Raw genomic sequence first — 19,968 nt, 5'->3', positions numbered from 1 at the left:
GCTGGGCAAGTGGCCGTCCTCTCTGTGCCTCAGTTTCCTCATCTGGGCCCAGGGGTCCATCAAGGAGCGCTCAGGCGGGGTCAGAGGGCGGGGCTCGGAGTGCACTGGCCATGACCGTGACCCATTCCCAAGCCTCACAGAGGTTCACATGACTTGCCCAAGGCCACGGTCACACCAATACCAAGAGGGAAACCCCGACAAGCGCCACCCCGCAGCCCCCCTGCCTCCGGGCCTGTGGAGGGGAATCTGTGCACCTCGAGGAGACCCAGCCGCAGGGCTGGGCTGCACAGGGCACCTCGGTTTCCCCACAGGTGCCATGAACCCACGGGGGCTGGGCGGGGGCACCGGACGCTGCCTGTGGTTGCCGCCCCCACAGGTGCCATGAACCCACGGGGGCTGGGCGGGGGGCACCGGACGCTGCCTGTGGTTGCCGCCCCCACAGGTGCCACCCTTGGCTGGCGCCTCCTGCCCTCAGCCAGGAGGCCAGCAGCCAGAGTCCCCGTCCTCAGCCCCCGAGCCTCCCTGCCTCAGTGGCCCCAGGAGCCCGGGTCAAGGCAGGGCCCGCTGTGCCCTCCCTGACAGTCTCTCCAAAGAGGCAAGGGGCCTTAAAACTGCAGAATCTGTCTATTGAGTGCCAGGGGGAGGCCCAAGGAGCTGCCTGCGGAGCACAGGGGATGGGGAGGCCAGGAGGGCCTTGGGTCCAGACGACTCCGGGTGAAAAGGCCTGTTGCTCCGGTTCACCCTGCACAGACAGGAAAGGTCTGGTCACTCCTGGAACACCCCGAGCTGCCCCCCTCATGCAGCAGGGCCCCCCAATTTACTCATCACCAGAAAGGCCAGTGCGAGTGGATCCTGCCTCCTTGTCCCTCCAGGAAATGGGTCAGGGCTGAACAGATGCTGGAAAAGCAACTTGTTCCAGGGATGACCCTAAAAAATAAACCACATTATCATAAAGACACCAGTTCTCCCTGAATCATCATCTATACATTTTTTAGAATTCCAAGTTTTAAAAAATTTCAACCAGAAAAAAAAAATTGTTCTAATTTCATATGAAAAAGTAAACATGGAATAAAAACTAAAAAAATTCTACAAAGGAAAAATAAACCCAGGCAACTAGTTCTACAAGACATGAAAACCTGTTATAAAATCATGAGCAGTAAGAGCATGATTGTAAATAGAATAACAAAAGAATCTAGAAAATATGGGAAGAGACACAAATGACAGGGGAATTCAGCATACGACGAAGGACATGTTTCCGTCTGTGGAGAAAAGCTTGAACACGCAGTCAACAAAACTGTCACCACTAGGGACCATTTAGAAAATACATACGTAGCTAGATCACCACCTCACTCCTTCCATCAAAATAAATTCCAGATGGATCAGATTTCCACATAAAAATGAAATTTAACAGTGCTGGTAGGAAAAAAAATTTTTAATTTGGTATGGACCAAGTCTACGAAAATCAGAAAAGGTAAACCTGATAAAGATTAATCAGTTTTCTATAGGAATATTTAGAATTTCTTTTTTAATAACAAAAAAGATGAAAAACGTAAAAGACCGATTACAACAGTGGAAATAAATGAAGACCACCCAAATGAGAACAGGTAGGCATCCCCTGTGGTTGTTTAGGGGGCATATTTGTCTTTCTCCAGTTGGTCCTGAGTTGAAGATGCGGACAGAAATTATTGTTCGTTATCGTTCAAGTCCTGGCCATTTGGGCCAATTGTCACAGGGCACGTGTCCAGCTGCCTGTGATTCTCGGAAGCACCTTGGGTGGGGTCGGGCGAGGTGCCTGCCCTCCTGTTGGAGAAGGGTCTTGGGGCACAGATGAGTGAAGCTGGCCAAGGTCGGGGAAGTGGTGTGTTTGCACATGACTTGGGTTCCATTTCTGTGGAGAAAAGCTGAGCTGTGAGGAATGGGAGGCCCAGCCAGGCAGGGGAGGGGTCATCCCTGCACCTCGTTAGTGAGCAGGGCCCCTTGGTGGGGGTGGGAGGTCCAGGTCTGGAGCCAGGGAGCTGCAGCATTCTCGGAGGCATGGGGTGGTTTCCCTCTGGACCCTCAGGCCTCTCCTTTATGTGAAAATTAATAAAGGGAACCCTCACTAAACGTCAGTCAGGAGGCCAGAAGGGGGGGCTCTCACACCCTACCGTGCAGCCTCAATTGCAGACCCAACAGGAAGGTTACTGCTTTCTACCCAGCAGGAGAAAGGAAGATTTTCTCCCTGCCCAGCAACAGCCCAGCGAATGAGAGACCAGCACAGTTCAGCCAATGAAAAGTCATCACACTGCAAACTCCCAGTTTCCTCCAACGGACACTTTGTTTAGAACAGCCCCTCTCAACTCCCCCTTCTCCTCTATAAAAGAGTTTCCTCTCCTTTGTTCTCTGCACTTGCTGTGGTTTGCCCTAGATTGCTTGTCCTGAATTGCAGTTCTTTACTGTTCCCGAATAAACCCATGTTGCTGTTTTATTAAGGCCAAGGGAGATTATTTTGAAATGTTGAGCCAGTATCTCTTTATTGGCTATATTGTTTTTTTTTTTTTAAATTTTTTTTTGACATGAACCATTTTTAAAGTCTTTATTGAATTTGTTACAATATTGCATCTGTTTTATGTTTTGGTTTTTTGGCCCTGAGGCATGTGGAATCTTAGCTCCCTGACCAGGGATCGAACCCTCACCCCCTGCATTGGAAGGTGAAGTCTTAACCACTGGACCGCCAGGGAAGTCCCAGGATACATCATTTTTACAAAAGTTTGACAGGCAACAAAATGCAGAATTTAAAATATTCGTACAAAACAGAATTAAGACTAACATGACACCTCTAAATTGTGTGATGTTTCCAAACATGTATCTTATGCCTGAAGGTGGCCAACTGAACAAATCAAAGGACCACAGACAGGCAGGTGAGACTTGCAACTATGCCTGATTCTATGCAGTTGAGTTTCCACTTTTTTTTTTTTTTTCTGGCCGTGCCACGTGTCTTGTGGGATCTTATTTCCCTGACTAGGGATTGAACCTGGGTTCCCCGCAAGTGAAAGCACTGAATCCTAACCACTGGACCACCAGGGAATTCCCGAGTTTCCACTTTTCTGGTCATTTTTCATTGGTACTTAACTCTGACCCAAGGGAACAAGGCTCTCCCCATGGAGGGAAATCTGCAGTCAAATACGCCTGCTGGAAGTTCCCACTTAGGCAGCCATGAAGGTTTAGTAAAGTGGATCAATGGGAGGCCTCCGTTTTGTTATGAGGAGGAAATAGAACAGTAAATACAGAAGGAGCAGACTCAAACTGAAAGAATTACCTGAGTATGCTGGGAAGAAACAGCACAGAAATAAACGTGAAGCAGTAGCTGATGAGCTCTGAAAAAAGAGCAAAACTTCAAAGATCTATTAAAAATAGTATTGTTATCTCAAAAGAACTGTTTGGAACCAATTATATTATGAAAAATACAGCCTGTAAGTTTGCAAATTCAGAGAGTGTAGATAAGAACCCAGAGCCAGTTAATAGTTCAGATGAAATAAACACTGTGAATCCCGAACCGTCTAACGCTTCCCAAAAGGCAAGTAAAAGATTAATTTGTCACAGGATCATGATAAGGCTGTTTCCAAAAGGCCATAAGCAAAAGAAGAGGTTTCTCCCTTTCACAAGGGTTTGGGAAATGTGGACAAGGGTGTTGTCTTCCCATGAAAGAGAGAGAGAAGCAGCAACAGTGAGAAAAGGGCGTACAGGCCTGGTCCAGACATCTTGGGAAAGCCGTCTGGTCAGATGTCACCTGCTTTAATTCCTGGAAATCTTTACTTTCAGGTCACCAGATGGTATGCAGCTCCAGTCAGGGGTTGGTGCTTTTTCAGATGTGACGCATGAATCCAAGTGTCTGTTCCTTGGAGCTTGGTGGCACATGGATAGGTTAGCGATACCTGGGCGGGGCTTCTTCCTGAAGATGGAGCATTTGGCAGGAACGCTTCTGCAAGGTTCAGCCTGGCCTGAAACGTATCGGTTGTGCCCTTTCCCTGAGAAGTGCAGAGGCCCAGGCCCCAGCCCGCTGACCTATTCGTAAGTCAAAAGAGCTGTTGAAGAAAATGGTAAACTTCAACAACTCAGTCCACCTTCAGATTATGTAGCCAAGAAGAAATGAATGGTACAAAAAGAGAATCTGGGAAAGGCAATGGTTTTTTTGGCTGTGTCGAGTCTTAGTTGCGGCACGCGGGATCTTTGTTGAGGCATGCAGGATCGTTTTTGTTGCGGCGCGTGGGCGCTTCGTTGGGGCGCGTGGGCTTCTCTCTAGCTGTGGTGTGCAGGTTTTCTCTCTCTAGTTGTGGCCCATGGGCTCTGCAGTTTGCGGCATGTGAGCTCTGTGGCACGGGGGCTTAGTTGTCCTGCGGCATGTGGGATCTTAGTTCCCCGACCAGGGCTCAAACCCGCTTCCCCTGCGTTGGCAGGCGGATTCCTTACCACTGCCCACCAGGGAATTCCCAAGGCAAAAGATTCTGAAGCAAAAGAATATTTCATATGTCAGTAGAATTTCCACACTGTCTCTTCAACACAAGAGAAGATGAAACGGCTTTCTGAGTTCACGTATTCTAAGACTTCCAAAGCTGATCTACAGGAGTCTGTAGGTGGCTTGCCTGAGAAACTAAATACTAAGATTATCAAAACATCAGCCAAGGGTGGAAAATAGCTGCCAGTCAGTCCTAATGACTCTGTACTAAGATAGCATTGCACCCTCTGTTTAGGCTTGAAAGCCAATTTCCTCAAGTGACTTCAACAGTAAATTGTTGACCCACTTTGTGGTGATACTTCCAAAGACACACACTAACAAGTAGCAACTTTGGGTTTAACTGGAGTAGAAGTGAACCAGCCACACCTTGTCACAGAGGCAGTGGTGACTTCGGATCACACTGCACCTGGTGAAATTGCCCTGCCTCCTCCAGCCCACCCTGAGGGCGCCCCGGGCACTTCTCTCCAGAGCCCTGGGAAGGAGCAGGTGCTGGCAACGGCTGCACCCTATGTCTCTTCATCACCCCACGTCTCCCCTCATCCCCCCATCGCCCACCCCCATCACCCACTTGCACAGGGAATGTCCCGGCCAGCGCCCACATTGGTGGTGGGGGACGTGCATTTTACTTTAGGAGCATCTGCACAGCTTTAATTTTTATATGGAATATACACTATTTTCATTAACAAGCAATAATAAATTTTTCTTTAGAGAAAGCATTTTTAACTACAACCTTGACCTCCCCACTGGGTTCCAGATTCACACATCCCAGTCTCCTGTCTCCAGACATCTCAGACCCGACACAGCCCAAACCGCCTCCCAGTGTGCCCCACACCATCAGCTCCCCTCAGCCCCCACTGCTGCGCCCACCTGTGCTCAGGGCAAGCCCTGGAGGCCGGCCTGGGTCCCCTTCCTTCCTCACCGGCACCTCCAACCCAATGCCGAGGCCTGTCAGTGCAGCCTCCAAACACGCCCCAAGAGCACCCTGACAGCACTCTTGCACCCCAGTAGCCCCCTATATGCTGACAGCACGCTGCACCATGACAGCACCCCTGCCTGCTCCACTGCTGAAACACTCTCTAAACCTTAGCAGATGCACTCCTGGAAGGCTGGCCCCCCGCCGTGCAGGGACAGCGAGATGTCCACTGAGCTGACATCCCTGGCTGTGCCTGGCTGTGCGCAATCAGAGGAACTGAAGTTCCCACCAGGCTTCAAGGCCCAGCCCAACCCTCGCCTCCCGCCCTCAGATCCAGCCACGTGGGCCTCCTGAAGCTTCTGCAAATAGGCCACGCTTAGACCCACACAGCAGCTCAAGGCTGAGGGTCCTCTGCCTGACCCTCCCACGCGGGTCTCTCCTTGAGGGCGGGCGCGCACACACACACGTACACACAGGCCCTGGCCTCTCTCCATACCCTGACCCATTTTGTTTTCCTGACCTCCTCCCAGGTCTGTTTACCTGTCTGCTCTATGAGGGCTAGGAGCTCTGACTCCTCCGTGGGACCCCCAACTCCTAGCACAGAACTGGCACCAAGTACGCGCTTACGGTATTTTTGGAATTAACTCGCTATATCATCTTCGGATACGCTATTCCGTGGTCGTTTTCAGTAGATGTAATCCCGTAAGCAAAGCCCCACCCCCACAAATAATACTAACAGTAATCATTATGTCTCTGAGAGCTTGGAAATGAGGCGGACGACCCAGGCCGGGCCCGCGGGGAGGAGCGCGCGTCAGCGCCCACGTTCGCGCCGCCGCCTCGCCGCCCAACGTCACAGAGCTGGGCCTGGGGAGCGCGCGGCCGGCTCCGCCCCCTGCCCTCCGCCCGGCCCTGCGCAGGCCCCGCCCCGCCCCATCCGGCCCCGCCCCTCCGCCCGGTCCGGCGCCGCTCTGCCCCGCCGGCTCCCCGCGCCCCGCCAGCCATGGTGAACCTGGGCCTGTCCCGGGTGGACGACGCCGTGGCCAGCAAGCACCCGGTGAGAAGGCTGGCCTGGGACGCGGGCCCCGGACCTCAGAAGCTGACCTGAGCGGGGCGGGGGCCTCGGTGGGAGTGCCCTTATCAGAGAAGAGGGACAGAGGTGGGGGACCCTCTTGCTGTGGAGATCGAGGCATCCTGGGTGGGCATGGGGGCAGGTGGGATGTGTCCAGGCCCCCAGGGCCTCACGATGAGTGGTCCCCTCCCCCAGGGCCGGAGTGTGCCCAAAGGAGGGACGGGGAACTGAGCCTTCAACCCCCTCCCCCATCCCAGGGACTGGGAGAGTATGCCGCGTGCCAGTCGAACGCCTTCATGAAGGGCATTTTCACCTTTGTCACAGGTAGGCTGGGTCCAGGTGTCTGTCCTTGGGGTGTGAAGAGACCTCACCCTCCTGTCTCACCCTGACTCCCCAGCAGATGGCGCCAGGTCGCCAGCCCGCAGTGCTCGGAGCCTGGCAGGTGCCGCGAGCACTTAGGTCGAGAGCCCCGGTGGTCCCCTGGCCAGCCCCGTGGACGGGCTGGCTGACGTGGACCATGGCTCTTGGCAGGCACCGGTGCGACCGTCGGCCTGCAGATGCTCGTTCAGAGGAAGTTTCCGTACCCCTTTCAGTGGAACGTGCTGGTGGCCGTGGGTGGGTACTCCAGGGCTGGTGCCTGGCACCCCTGAAATGCACCCCCGTTGCCGCTGGCTCTTCAGCAGAAGTGGATCCCACTCGGGGTGGGGGGGCTGTGGTCCCGGGCATCCCTGCCTCCGGGGATGGGGCTCCAGTTCTCAGTGGGAGCCCTGCTGGACCCCACCACTCCCATCTGCCCGGAACAAGCCTGCACCCTGCTCCCTTCCCCTGACAAGTGCAGAGGCCCTGCCCCCCTGCCCACTGGCCCCTGCCCCCCACTCCCCAGTCGCAGGCTCAGTGGCCAGCTACTGGGTGACCCGAGTGGAGTCGCAGAAATGCAGCAACCTCTGGCTCTTCCTGGAGACAGGGCAGCTCCCCAAAGACATGGACACAGGTGAGGGTCCCGGGGGCAGCAGGACGCGGAACCGAGGCTCCAGTGCCCGGGCCCAAGGTGTAGGCGGGACAGGCCTGTCCCCTTGACACGCGTGTGGGGGTGGGGGCTGGAGGGAGGGGGCCTGCGGCAGACAGAACTTCCAGGCCCTTGTGCAGGAGGAAGACCCAGGAGGGGCTGGGTGGCCCTGGGCGAGTGCAGTGAGGAGGGCGGGCACCCCAAGAAGAGCGGCCGGATTGAGAGGCCCCGCATTGGACACCAACCTGATTGATCTCAAGCCTGGCCTCCACTGCCTGCATCCCTCCTGTTACGGGCCTCAGTTTTTGCCCCGGTAAAATGGGCACAGGGCCCGGGAGCAGCTTTGGGGTGTGGTTCTAGCTGTCTCCCTTTGCCTCTTACAGATCGGCACAGCTAGGAGAGCTCCAGCCAGGGCACAGAGGACCTGGGGCCGGAGAGTTCTAGAGCACAGCCCTCAGCACCTCTGCACCCCAGGCTGGCCTCCCCACACCCATGTCCCCTGCACACATGCATGGCCAGCTCTGTCAGACCTGAGCAAACTGCTCCTGCCCAGCCTGGACGCCCAGAAGGTCAGACCAGGAGGTGCTGCCCCTGGGGTGGCTGGCCTCCTTCAGGGCAGCAAGAAGCGTGGTGGACACAGAGCTGGAGAAGAGCAGGCCTGTCTCATGCATGTTTGGGGGCGGCAGCTCTGGGGTGGGGGGTTGGGCCTTCTGCACTTCCTGCTGCTGATCTGCCCTTTCTGACCCCTGCATCCCCCCGCCCACCCCAGTCAGAGCCGACAGCTTCTGCTGGGGGTTGTGGGACTAATAAATGCTTTCCTGCTTCCCGCCTGAGTTCTAAAGCAGTTGGGAAGCAAGTCAGAGCAGTAAGAAAATGAGAGAAATGTCACCTCGGTACCATACAGCTGATTGGAGGAGGTGCCAGGGCAGTTCCTAACACTGAACCCCAGAATTCGACGCTCTGGGCAGCCCATGGGCCCTCCACGCGGGGCTGTGCTTCTGCACCACCTGGCGCAGAGAAGCAGAGCAGACGGTGTGCAGCCAGGCAGCACCCGGCTTCCAGGAGACCAGGGACAGGAAGTGGCCGTGCCCACCTGCCTATCATTTCAACCCACCTATCAGATTAAGTCAGTTCTCCCCCGGGGAGGAGGAAGTGAGGGGTTCAGGGGACCAGAGTCAGCTTACTGGAGCTCTGTCCACATGGAGGAGTGTTCCTGGGTGGGCAAGACTGCCCACCTCACCCACCCGCAACAGAGGGAGAGGCAGAGATTATATAAACCTGGGCAAATCCATCGTCCTTTATAAGCAGGCTTCCCGGTAACACTGAAGGCACACAGGGCCGTGCTGTTCCAGCCCCAGCTCCGCCCCTGCGCCTGCTGACCTAGCCAGTCATGCAAAAGAACATCTACTGCACACTCACTATGCACCAGGGAATCTGTTCGTGGGAAGGCAAAATGACAGGAAGCCCAAGATAACCATGGCATAAGCAAGCTAGAGTTCTCATTTTCTTTCATGGAAAAGTTCAAGTGGGTGGTCTGGGGCTGTGTGGAGTCAGGGACCCAGGCTTCTTTTAGCGTGTTCTGTGCTGTGACGGCCCTCATTCCAAATCCACCTCATGGTCCCAGGCAGCTGTGCTGGCTCCGACCATCAGGTCTTCATCCCTGTCAACAGGAAAGAGGGGGAGGAGGAGGGCAGTTCACTCACTTCTCTGAACACTCCATTGGCTAGAACTAAGTCACGTGGGACGCCTAGTGCAAAGGCACCTGGGAGGGCAGCTTGCTCTGGGCAGCCACGTGCCCACTAAAATTCAGGGGTTCTCCATCGGAGGAAAGGAGAACCAGTATTGGGGGACAGGCTCTGCCTCACACCCTGGGAGAACACGGGCATCAGGGGAATAGACCCTGCCCACGGCAGGCCCTCCCAACCTCCTGAGGGAAAGACCTGGGTTCAGAGGGAGGGCAGAGGGTGAACTTGGAGTTTCAGAGGGGACTGGACTCACTTTTTAAAAACTGAGAGTGACCAGAAAAGTAAAGGATCTGTGTGAGAGGTCACAGAGAAAGATGGCTGCTGTAACAGCACATGGGTGAAGACTATTGTTAGGGCTGAACTGTGTCTCCCCCAAACTCACAGTTTGCAGCCCTAGCCTCCAGGACCTCAGAATATGACTGCATTTGGAGACAGGACCTTTGAAGGGGTGATTAAGTTAAAATGGGGATGGGCCCTCATCCGGTCTGACTGGTGCGCTTATAAGAGAAGGCGATTAGGACACAGATGAGTACAGGGGAAAGACCCCACCAGGACACGGCCGTCTACAAGCCTGGGAGAGACGCCTCAGGAGAAACCAGCCCTGCCGACACCTTGATCTCAGACTTCCAGCCTCCAGGATGCGAGACAATAAATTTCTGCTGTTTAAGCTGCCCAGTCTGTGGTGCTTTTTAGCAAACTCATGCAGGTTGGAAGAAGTAACCCATCTGATGTGCACCCCTGGAACCCCAGGCTTGGGCCACATGGCTGTAAGGGAAGCTTGTGCTGGGGGTGCAGAGGGAGGGGACTGACTCCTCCTGAAGTAAGTGACAGCTAAAGCTGGACCCAGGACTTCCCCAGGGAAGTGGGGGTGGAGCAGGGAAGGTCAGGGAGAGATGGGGTAGTCAGGGCCGAGGCTGGGGGTCTCACGAGCCAGGTCACCAGGGTTGGAGTTTGAACTTGGGGTGGGGTAAGGGAATGGAGACCCTGTAGGCAGTGAGCGGTCAGAAGTTTTAGGAGGCTCAGTGGAGGACACTGGGGGTGTGGGGGGATGAGGAGGGTGCAGTGGGGCCACTGGGGTGCAGTGTTGCCACCGTGGGGTGCAGTGCCACCACCAATCACCTCACTGTGGAAGAAAGCTGCCTTGACCAAGGCATCACACTTGAGCGGAGGGCAGCCACGAGACTCGTATCCAGGAGAGCAACCCCAGGGCTGGCTGGGGGCAGAGGGTGGGGTCGTCAGGGTGGGCCAGGAATTCCTGGGTTCCCTGGGTGTTGAGAACCTCAGCCCCCATCACAATGGGCCGAGATTCCAGGGACAATCTGAACTGTGGTTCTGCGGGTCAGGCTCAGCACAGAGAGGGTGGGAGGTGAGGACGGGCCCTGGAGGACCCCGTGGGCCACCATGAGGATTCGTAGTGAGGCAGAGATGGAGGAGCAGATCCAGGAGCTGAAGACCATCACTCGGCTCCAGGGTGCGGCTGCCGCTGGGGTGACCCAGGGGCTCTGGGGCTCCTGGGTGCAGGACTTACGATCTTAACACAGGGACAGTCCAGGGCATATGGACTGGGGGCCACTCGACTGCTCACCCCCAAACAGAGCTGGGGGGAAGGGATCGGAGGGGTCTGCCATGCAGGGGGCAGGGGGAGGAGAAGCCGGGGGCTTCAAGGAGATTTGTGAGCACAGTGGCCTCAAAGCCAGAGGGGACAGGAGAGGATCCACCCAGTTCTGTGGCTAGAGGGTCTGGAAGCAATCACAGGCCTGCCCGTCCCTGGCTTGCACCCCGCCCTCCCCACCTCCCAGCACTGCCGTCCACTGAGAGCCGTCCAGATGAGCACTGCTGAGCAGCAAAGCGGGCCCCCGTGCAGGCTGGGAGGAAGGAGCGCGGCCTTGGAGACAGCAAACTCATGCCCCCACCTCTGTGCTCCCCGGCGTGGAGCCTACCCCACCCGGGAATCCCGGCCAGGCCCTTGGCCCTTGGCCTACGTCCTGGCTGCCCTGTCCCTCCACACAGAGCAATGTCGGGCGCTGCAGATCCAGGCGGTGAAGGAGACCACGGTCAAGAACAAGGCCACGCTGGCTGTCCTGCGCGGCAACATTCGCCGCGGGTCCCACGAGTGGGCTTTGGCCAAGAAGGTGGACAGCGGGACCCTCCCTGTACCTGCTGGCTGGGGGGGGGGGGGGGGCGGGGCACGTGCTGAAACAGCCCCTCCCCCAACACAGGTGGACAGCAGGCACCTCCTCTCCTTCCCCCACTCTAACCCCAACCATTCTGAAGCGGGGTGGAGGGGGCCAGTTTCCCCACCACCCACCTCAGAGGGCAGGGCCAGAGGCCCGACAGGGGTCCCTTTCCTGGGCTACCCCCTGCAGCAGCCATATAGGGGAGCCAGGGACCCGCCTCTCTGGACCCCCATCACATCGGAGGAGGGATGGCCCGGATGGGGTCCTTCAGCACTCTGCCCCTTGTGGCCCCAGGAGCTGGGGTCTTGCTGCTAGGCTAGCACATGGCAGAGGAGACCCGGGGAGAATCCCTGGAGGGGCCGGCGGCCGGGGGGGACGCAGACGGGCCGGGACCCCAGCTCAGCCGCCGCGTCCCACAGTATGACCAGCAGACCATCTCCAAGGCCTGCGGGAAGGACGTGCCCATGAGGCTGGCGCACAGCCGCTGCACAATGGAGGTAAGGCAGGAGGCGGGACCCCTCAGCCCCGCCCAGCCAGTGCACCCCCAACTAAACTACGATGTGGAGCTGGTGGGGAGCAGAGCGAGTTCCCAGCCCCAGCGTCCCTGTGGCGTTGCCACGGGTCCCTCCCCGCCCGCCCGGCGGCAGGCGCGCTCCGTGGCCCCTGAGCACCCACGCGCGGGGAGTGTCCTCCCCGACCCAGGTGGCGCGGGAGAAGCTGCGCAAGTACGTCTTCGACCGCGTGAATATGCACAACGTGCTGACCCACCTGGTGCGGCGGCGCGAGCAGAAGCTGGCGAGCATGCAGCTGGAGCTGGCCAGCCTTAAGAACCAGCCCGAGGCCACCAAGGAGGAGCTGCGCATGCTGCAGGTGGCGGCGGGGAGCGGGGCGGGGCCTCCAGGGTGATGGGGCGGGGCCACAGGAGGAGAGGGGCGGGGCCCTATGGAAGGGCGGGACTAGATGAAAGAGGCCCCCTTGGAAGAAAGCCCAGCCCCGCCCCCGCCGGCCTCTGCACTCCCAGGTGGCCTGTCCCCACGCACCCTCAACGTGCCTTTCCTCCCCGCCCAGGTCATCCGTCAGCTGGAGAACAACATAGAAAAGACGATGGTCAAGATCACCACAAGCCAGAATATCCACCTGCTGTACGTGGACCTGCTGGACCACCTGAAAAAAGTGAGCCCCCTCACCCCACACCCTGAGACCGAGACCACATCCCGGTCCCAGGGAGCCCAGCTGGCCAGGAGGGGCGGGAATCTCAGGCCCTAGCCTGTTCGCCGCCGGGCTGGAATCTCGGTGGGGGCGTGCCCTCCGGGTTAGGCCGCCCCGCAGGCGCGCAGCTCTCCTCCAGGCCGGGTGACCCCGAGAAAGGCTGAGCCCTGCTTTGGGCGCCAAGCTGAGCAGCGGCACCTTGTAGGTGGGAAACGTTCTTTCAAGAATTTATTTGCTACTCCAAAAAGGCATATCATGTGCTACATCAGAATTGTTTGGTTTTTGGTTTTTGGTTTTTTATAAATTTAGTGATTTATTGACTTATTTATTTTTGGCTGCTTGGGTCTTCGTCGATGCGTGCAGGCTTTCTCTAGTTGTGGCAAGCGGGGGCTTCTCTTGTTGCGGAGCACAGGCTCTACGTGTGCGGGCCTCAGTAGTTGTGGCTTGTGAGCTTCAGTAGTCGTGGCTCGCGGGCTCAGTAGTTGTGGCTCGCAGGGTCCAGAGTGCAAGCTCAGTAGCTGTGCTGCATAGGCTGAGTTGCTTCGCAGAATGTGGGATCTTCCTAGACCAGGGCTCAAACCCGTGTCCCCTGCATGGGCAGGTGGATTCTTAACCACTGCACCACCAGGGAAGTCCTGTTTGGGTTCTTTACTTTTTTTTTTTTTAATTTATTTTTTATTTTTGGTTGTGTTGGGTCTTCGTTGCTGTGCACCGGCTTTCTCTAGTTGCGGCGAGCGGGGGCTACTCTGTGTTGTGGTGCGCGGGTTTCTCATTGCGATGGCTTCTCTTGCTGTGGACCACGGGCTCTAGGCGCACGGGCTCAGTAGTTGTGGCACATGGGCTTAGTTGCTCCGCGGCATGTGGGATCTTCCCAGACCAGGGCTCGAACCCATGTCCCCTGCATTGGCAGGCGGATTCTTAAGCACTGCGCCACCAGGGAAGCCCCCCTGTTTGGGTTCTTATTTGATGGTTTAGTGTTGTTTTTACTTTGCCCCATCGTTTCTCATCCCCTGGCTCCTGAGGCCAAGAGATGGGTCCTGCACCCTCAGAAGTCCCCTAACGTCATCCAGGGCAAGCTGCCTCTGAGCAGGTCAGTAACCTCCGCTTGTCGCCCACCTCTTCCAAGCCAGCCACCCTGCTCCCTGCTGAGAAGGCCAGGGGGAAGCCCCCAGGGGCCGTGAGCCCTGCTGTGAGGCAACCCCCCTTCACTGGAGGCCCCCCTTGGCCCCCACGCAGAAGAGCACAGGCACCTGCCACAGGCCAGGTGGTGGAAGATGGGGAGGACGAGCACAGTCGGAGAGGAGGGCTGGAGGGTGGGTTCCAGGGTGCAAAGAGGAGCAGCTTGGCAGGTGGGGCCCGGAGAGAGAGGGAAGACCCCACCTTCATCCTGGGGCTGGGGGAGGGGAAGCCCTGGCGGGCAGTGTGGCCGGGAGGGTGACAGGTAGAAATGCGTTTGGAGGAGGGTGGGGGATGGGTGGGCATTGCAGCTCTTCGCAGCTGGGGTCATGCCCCCCAAATCCTGCCCAGCAGCACGCTGCTTTGTCCTCCAGCCTGTCCCTCTTGCCTCAGGCCCCGCGTCCTGGAGACTCACCTTGTGGCCCTGCCCACGTCTCCGTCCTGGGCCCACCCCGCCCCCCCACACCCCTTCCCACTCCGCCTGCACTCTGGGGTCCAGCCCCTCCTTCGCCTGTACGCATTATGTCCTCCCAGTGGTACTTGCTTATCTTTTCAGAACATATGCACTAAAAAAAAATAACTCCTGTGGTCATCTGCTTTTTTTTGGCCGCACGGCACGGCATGTGGGTTCCTAGTTCCCTGACCAGGGATCGAACCTGTACCCCCTGCAGTGGAAGCGCCAAGTCTTAACCACTGGAACACCAGGGAAGTCCCCCTTGCATTAAAAAAAAAAAAAAAAAAAAAGTGAAGATTCTACGTTGTAGTTATCAACAACAAAATACTAAGAGCCAAGATATATTGGACATTTATGAACCTGACCCTGTGCTAAATATACATCATTATACCTTCTCAATCCATCCTGACAGTGACCTCCTGAAAGAGCCATTATTACCTTACCTTTACACATGGCAAAACCCAGGTTAAGTGGCTTTCCTAAGGTCCCACGCTAGCTGGTCAGGTTACAGACTTGGCCTTGAGTCCTGAGTCTCTGACCCCACACCAGTGTTTTGAGCCCCTCTGCTTCACTTCAGACAGCAGCCAGCCTCCCGGGGTTTCACAGTCACCTCTCCCACGTGGTGGGACATCCCATCACAACTTCTTTGGAAGTGTCTCTGGACTCTGGCCCTGGGTAGTGAGAGAATCCACCAGGAAGATGCTGTTTTCTCTCCCAAAACATGTCCTTTCACCTGCTTTGGGCCCGGCTGGGGCCACAGGCCAGGCTATACTTGTCCTCTGGGCTCGCACAGTCGGGGGTGAGGGGTGGGGAGTAGGCGTGGTCCACTTTGGGGGCCAGAAGAGAACGAGAGAGGGGCCAGGGGAGCCTGTGGTTGGCCCGCAGCCCCTGGACTGTCAGGCTCTGTGCCCACCTGCCCTTGCCCTTCTGCTGCAGAAGCTGGCAGGATACCCCACAGAGCTGGACAAGCTGCAGAATCTCGTGGTTGACTACTGCTCGGAACTGTCGGACATGGCAATCATGTCCCAAGATGCCATGATGATTACGGATGAGGTCAAGGTGAGAGCAGGTCCCAGGCTGGGGGCCCTGCAGGGCTATCTCTTGAACCTGTCTGGCCCAGGGTCCGTCGGGACACCCCCATGCCCACACCCCCTGTCATCACTGGAGGAGTCCAGTGGCTGCCCTGCCGGCCTGCTTGCCTTACCACCTGTGAGCCTGGGCAGAGGGGGTCCCACCAGGCACAGAAGCCACGAGGTAGACAGAGAAGGCAGAGAATTGACCTGGACGGGGCAGGTGCCACCCCTTCACCCACTCTGTGCCGAGGCCCTTGCCAGGCCAGCCTGCCCCCTCCTCATGAAATGCGGCCGCCCTGGGGTTGGTTCAGACCTTCTCAGGAAGGCAGTGAATGGCGGATTCTGGGGGTTGGAGGTTGGGCAACACAGTCTTGGGGTGTAACAGGGCCAAAAGGAGGCGTGTGGGCTGGAGCCTGTGTGGGCAGCAGGTGGCGGGGCTGCAGTGGCGGCCCTCCTAACCTGGAGCCCTGGGAGGAGATGGGGGGAGACGGGATCAGATTCGTGTCTCCAAACGGGTGTGCTCTGGCTGCAGAGACTGGAGGGGACCAGGGCCAAGACACTGGTCACTTGGGCCAGCCCAGTGGTGGAGATGGGTGGCCGAACTCGGACGGAGCCGAGAAGCCTTTAAGAGGTCACCCCGATGGGGGGGGGGGGGCCGAGTGAGACGTGCAGGCAAGGGCAGAGCGTGGCATCCAGGATGCGTGAGCAGGCACAGACAGACCGTGGATTTAGCCACCACAGCAGGATGTGCTGGGAGACAGGAGGTCTGGGGGAAGATGATGAGTTTGTGTTTAGACACGTGGAATCCACTCTAGTGAGTTCTAAGGGGAGCCGGCAGAGGCAGCGGAGGACCGGGGCTGGAGAGAGAAATCTGTGAGGCACGTCCCAGGCGGTCCCTGAGCCTATGGCTGCAGCCGGAGTGACCCCAGCTGGAGGGGTGTAACGCCAGGGAAGGTTCAGAGGCCAGGCAGGAGGGGGGCGTCCCAGAGGAGGGCAGAACGCAAGGGGGAGGGTGATGGTCGCAGGCGGAGCGTCCCAGATCAGGAAGACGGGGCCTGACACTGACGCTGGCTCAGCACCCTGCGTGGCCTTGGTGGGACAGACCCCCGCCCCCCTTCCTGTGTCCCCAGATGAACATGAGGCAAGGGGAGGCCACCTTCATCAAGGAACGCCAGGCACGGGAGAACCGGCTGAACCAGCAGAAGAAGCTCATTGACAAGATCCACACCAAGGAGACCAGCGAGAAATACCGCCGGGTGAGTCCGGGCCACGCCAGCCACAGCAGCCCCTGCCCCAAGAGGACCCCCCCTCACCTCCTCCTCCCCCTCCTCAGGGCCGGCAGGACTTGCACTTCGCCTCCAACCTGATGGGTCCCGAAACTCTGAAAGGTAAGCGCTCAGCTCCCACCGCCCCAGCCAGGGTCCCGAGAGGTGGGTCACCGTGAGGTGGGGGTAACCTGCAGGGGCCGGGGTGAGGGAGACCGACGAGCCCCGGCCCCGCCCTGGCTAGACCTGCACCGGTGCACACCAGCGGTCACAGCGCACGCTTCAAGGTGCTGCTGCCAGCTCTGGGCTCTTGGCCAGGGGTGGCTGAGCCCCCGGCTTCTCAGCTGTAAAATGCACTCGGCGATGCCCCCTGGCACCCCCGAGCCGCCTCTGAGAAGCCCCCCTAAGCCCCCCTGTGCCAGGCCGCTTTTGGTCCTCCTCTGGATGGAGCTGCCTTGGGGCATCCCTCGAGGGCTGGCCGAGGAGGGAGCCAGTTAAGGTGAAGGCGACTCTGACGGGTACCCAGCTCTTGCGTGGCCTCCCCTGACGACGTATGGGGGCATCCGACGGCCCCGCGCAGAGCTCCCACAGCATTCCTGCATGCCGGCTGACCTTCCCTCTGCTGTGCCCAGTGAGGAGAAGGGAGACCTCCAAGGCTGATATCGAATACCAGACGGACGTGACGGCTTTGGTGGAGAAAGTCAAGACTGCTGTGCGGTGCTCTCACCTCTGGGTACTGCTCCCTGGCACTTCTGGGGTGTGGGCAGAAGGACGGGTGGGGACCCTGCCCAAGCCCAAGGCCCAGCTGAGCTGGGCCAGGCTCTGCAGACACCTTCTGCGTGAATGGACACACAAAGCAGCGGCCCCACAGCTCAGCGTAGCGGGCACTCCAGGGACGCAGCTGGCAAATCCGAGCCGTGCTCCAGGGGCTGCACAGAGCCTGCTGGAATTTGAGGATCAAACCCCGAGGAGGTGGCCTTCACCTCTTAACTCCTTCCCCTTCCCAAACCAACAGCATCGTGACGAGCAGCTGCCTCTCCGCCCCACCCGCTTTATTTTAATCCGCCCTGGATTTATTATTAGTAAGCCTTCAGCTCCTGTCCATGGTCCTGACGTAAGCTTGTCCACCCTCGGACGAGTGACTCAAAGCCACGCAGTCTCTTGGCGGTGGTCTCTCTGGCTCTTCCTTGGGGTCAGCTGGCCCCTCTGCCTGTCACGAGGGTGACACACACAGAGGGCCTCACAGGTCCTCAACACCCAGCCACGGTCAATGTTACTGACCACTGGGAGCCAGAAGAACAAGCTCTCTCCTGGCTCACACCGGCTCCTCGCCCCACTGGCCCCGCCAGGACATCGCCGGCCGGTTCCTGGCTCAGAGGAACACGGAGGAGAACCTGGAGCTGCAGATGGCAGACTGTGAGGGGAGGCGGGCGCAGCTGGAGGCCGTGATGAAGGAGCTGGAGATGAAGGAGGTGATGCTCAAGTTCCACCAGACGCCCAGCTCCATCAGGTACCCGGGGGCCCCTGACTTTCTCCTCACTAACGGCCCCGTGGCTGGCACCAGGCTCGGAGCTGAGCGCACCCGCTGCTGAGGGGCCCCAAGTGCCCGCCTCTGAGCTCCTGAGCCCGAATTAGCACAGCGCCCGCTCGGGACTCCGCTACCTTGCCCTCGGTCCGCTACCCACCTCCCTCATCCTCAACAGCTTGAAGTCTGTTGAGAAGAAAATGAAGGACATGCTGAAGGAGGAGGAAGACCGGCTGCAGCTGGCCCGCGCCAACATGGCCAAGAGCCAGAAGCTGCTGCTGACCATTCAAACCGGCATCGACAACCTCCACATCCGCCTGGTCGGCGTCCCCCTGCCCGCGGCCCAGGTACCAGGGGAGCGTGGAGGAGCCCCCGGTACACAGGGTCCCCTGGAGGGGCCAGAGGGAGATGACTTGTTCCTCCTGGCCACAGAAAGAAGCGCTGCCCTCCGACACCCTGGATGTGCACAGCAAGCTGGCACACTGCGAGGAGAAGCTGCTGTACCTGGCTGACCGAGTGCAGATGCTGGCCAGGACAGAGGAGGTAGCCCTGGCCCGGGGGGTGCCCACACGCCCCGTGTGCCCTCGGAGCTGACAGTCCCCATGCCCTGCAGGTCCTCACGAAGGTGAGGGATGCCCTGGAGTCCTCGGCCCTGAAGGAGAAGCAGAACACCAGGATCAGCTTTGAGGAGATGGAGGAGGATGTCATAGGTACAGGCCGCCCAGCAGCTGGTGCTGGGCCTGAGCTGTGCAGAGGCAGAGGTTGGGGATGGCGCTTGCTGCATCTGACCAGGGCGGCCTGGAGGGACAGTGGGGGCTAAAGGGATGGAAGGGGTGTGTCAGTTGCACCCACAGGATTTTTAATTTATGGTGGTGACTTGGTGAAGTTAATGCCATTGAAAGAACTTACCACCTTTTGTGACACAGGGAGGCACCAGTGCCTGTAGGCAGGCAGGGGGGAAGGCCTTGGCCAGGGCCCTTATTAGGGTTTCTGTGGGAAGGGCAAGGCAGGGCAGGGCACACAGCTTAAGATCTGCCCGTTCGAATAATTCCAGCAGGTTTGGGGCACAGGGGCTGTCCCCAGTTGCCTGGCACCTGGCCCTGGGTGATTCAGGCTTGGGGTGTGAGTTAGACAGAGGTGGTTGGGTGTGGGCTCTGGAAGGACTGGGCGAGCCCTGGTCTGTCTCTCTCCCTGGCTGCGCGAGACCCCAAATGCCAGAGCATCAGGGACACAGAAAGTAAGAAATATACGTCGTTGGTACAATTGGCCCTGCGGTGAACGGACGCCAGGGGACAATCCAGGATCTGGGGACCCTCGCGGGGCAGACGGGCTCCGGGCGCGGCTGCCCTCCCCCCCTCCTTTGCAGAAACTTTCCAGTTTGCCGACGTGGACCACAGTTACGTGCCTTCGCGGGCCGAGATCAAGAGGCAGGGCCAGCGGCTGATCGAGGGGAAGCTCAAAGTGGCCAAGAAGAAGAAGAAGTGACCGGAAGAGGAAGAACCCGCCTCGCCAGCACACCCCGCCCCCATGCTGTCATTGGTTACACAAATAAACTTTTTTCCAGGACTGCGGGGCACCTGAGGGGACGCAGATGTGGGGGACAGCGTTGGGAAGTCTGCGGGGAAGTGGGGTGTTCGGTGTGGATCTGGGCCCGAGGGTTCAGGGGTAAGAGTGAGTAGTGGGTACGGGCGGGGATGCGGACGGGGGTCTGGGCTGAGCTGAAACCGTGGAGGCAGTTCGTAAGGCGGGACTGCGGAGTCCGCAGCCCCGCACCCGCACCGCCCCGCGCAAGAGCGCACCTCCGCGCGCCACCCGCCCGTGGCCCTCGCGGCGCCCCGTAGCCGCACGCCCCGAGACCGCA

The 19,968-nt window shown here is 58.5% G+C and overlaps 2 protein-coding genes and 3 long non-coding RNA genes across 6 annotated transcripts; 2 read left to right on the top strand and 3 right to left on the bottom strand.

Annotated features, from left to right (window-relative positions):
• Positions 1–1,508: 1,508 nt before the first annotated feature.
• Positions 1,509–6,259, bottom strand: LOC309664580. Its single transcript, XR_014265936.1, has 2 exons — positions 6,146–6,259; positions 1,509–4,484 (listed from the first exon to the last, which is right to left on the bottom strand). It is a non-coding gene; the product is annotated as an uncharacterized lncRNA (long non-coding RNA).
• An 87-nt stretch (positions 6,260–6,346) lies between these two features.
• On the top strand, positions 6,347–8,309 carry TMEM141 (transmembrane protein 141). Its single transcript, XM_082469540.1, has 5 exons — positions 6,347–6,462; positions 6,735–6,801; positions 7,009–7,092; positions 7,361–7,468; positions 7,867–8,309. Exons 1-5 carry the CDS (start codon positions 6,409–6,411, stop codon positions 7,878–7,880), a joined length of 327 nt encoding a protein of 108 aa, XP_082325666.1. The 5' UTR covers positions 6,347–6,408; the 3' UTR covers positions 7,881–8,309.
• A 645-nt stretch (positions 8,310–8,954) lies between these two features.
• Positions 8,955–12,295, bottom strand: LOC309664360. Its single transcript, XR_014265722.1, has 2 exons — positions 12,174–12,295; positions 8,955–9,143 (listed from the first exon to the last, which is right to left on the bottom strand). It is a non-coding gene; the product is annotated as an uncharacterized lncRNA (long non-coding RNA).
• Positions 10,473–19,673, top strand: CCDC183 (coiled-coil domain containing 183). The gene is made up of 14 exons (XM_082469542.1): positions 10,473–10,699; positions 11,239–11,360; positions 11,825–11,902; positions 12,108–12,275; positions 12,474–12,578; positions 15,181–15,303; positions 16,448–16,573; positions 16,651–16,705; positions 17,215–17,315; positions 17,932–18,092; positions 18,286–18,454; positions 18,540–18,650; positions 18,721–18,817; positions 19,474–19,673. Exons 1-14 carry the CDS (start codon positions 10,630–10,632, stop codon positions 19,590–19,592), a joined length of 1,605 nt encoding a protein of 534 aa, XP_082325668.1. The 5' UTR covers positions 10,473–10,629; the 3' UTR covers positions 19,593–19,673.
• LOC309664357 lies at positions 17,350–19,576 on the bottom strand. Of its 2 annotated transcripts, none has more exons than XR_014265719.1 (3): positions 19,478–19,576; positions 18,612–18,759; positions 17,350–18,039 (listed from the first exon to the last, which is right to left on the bottom strand). It is a non-coding gene; the product is annotated as an uncharacterized lncRNA (long non-coding RNA). The 2 variants fall into 2 exon arrangements; XR_014265720.1 differs by having other exon boundaries at positions 19,513–19,573.
• Positions 19,674–19,968: the final 295 nt, after the last annotated feature.

This window comes from Balaenoptera physalus (assembly GCF_965194825.1).
Source record: "Balaenoptera physalus genome assembly, chromosome: 7".
NCBI lineage: Eukaryota > Metazoa > Chordata > Mammalia > Artiodactyla > Balaenopteridae > Balaenoptera > Balaenoptera physalus.
This window is presented reverse-complemented; position numbering and strand designations above follow the sequence as displayed.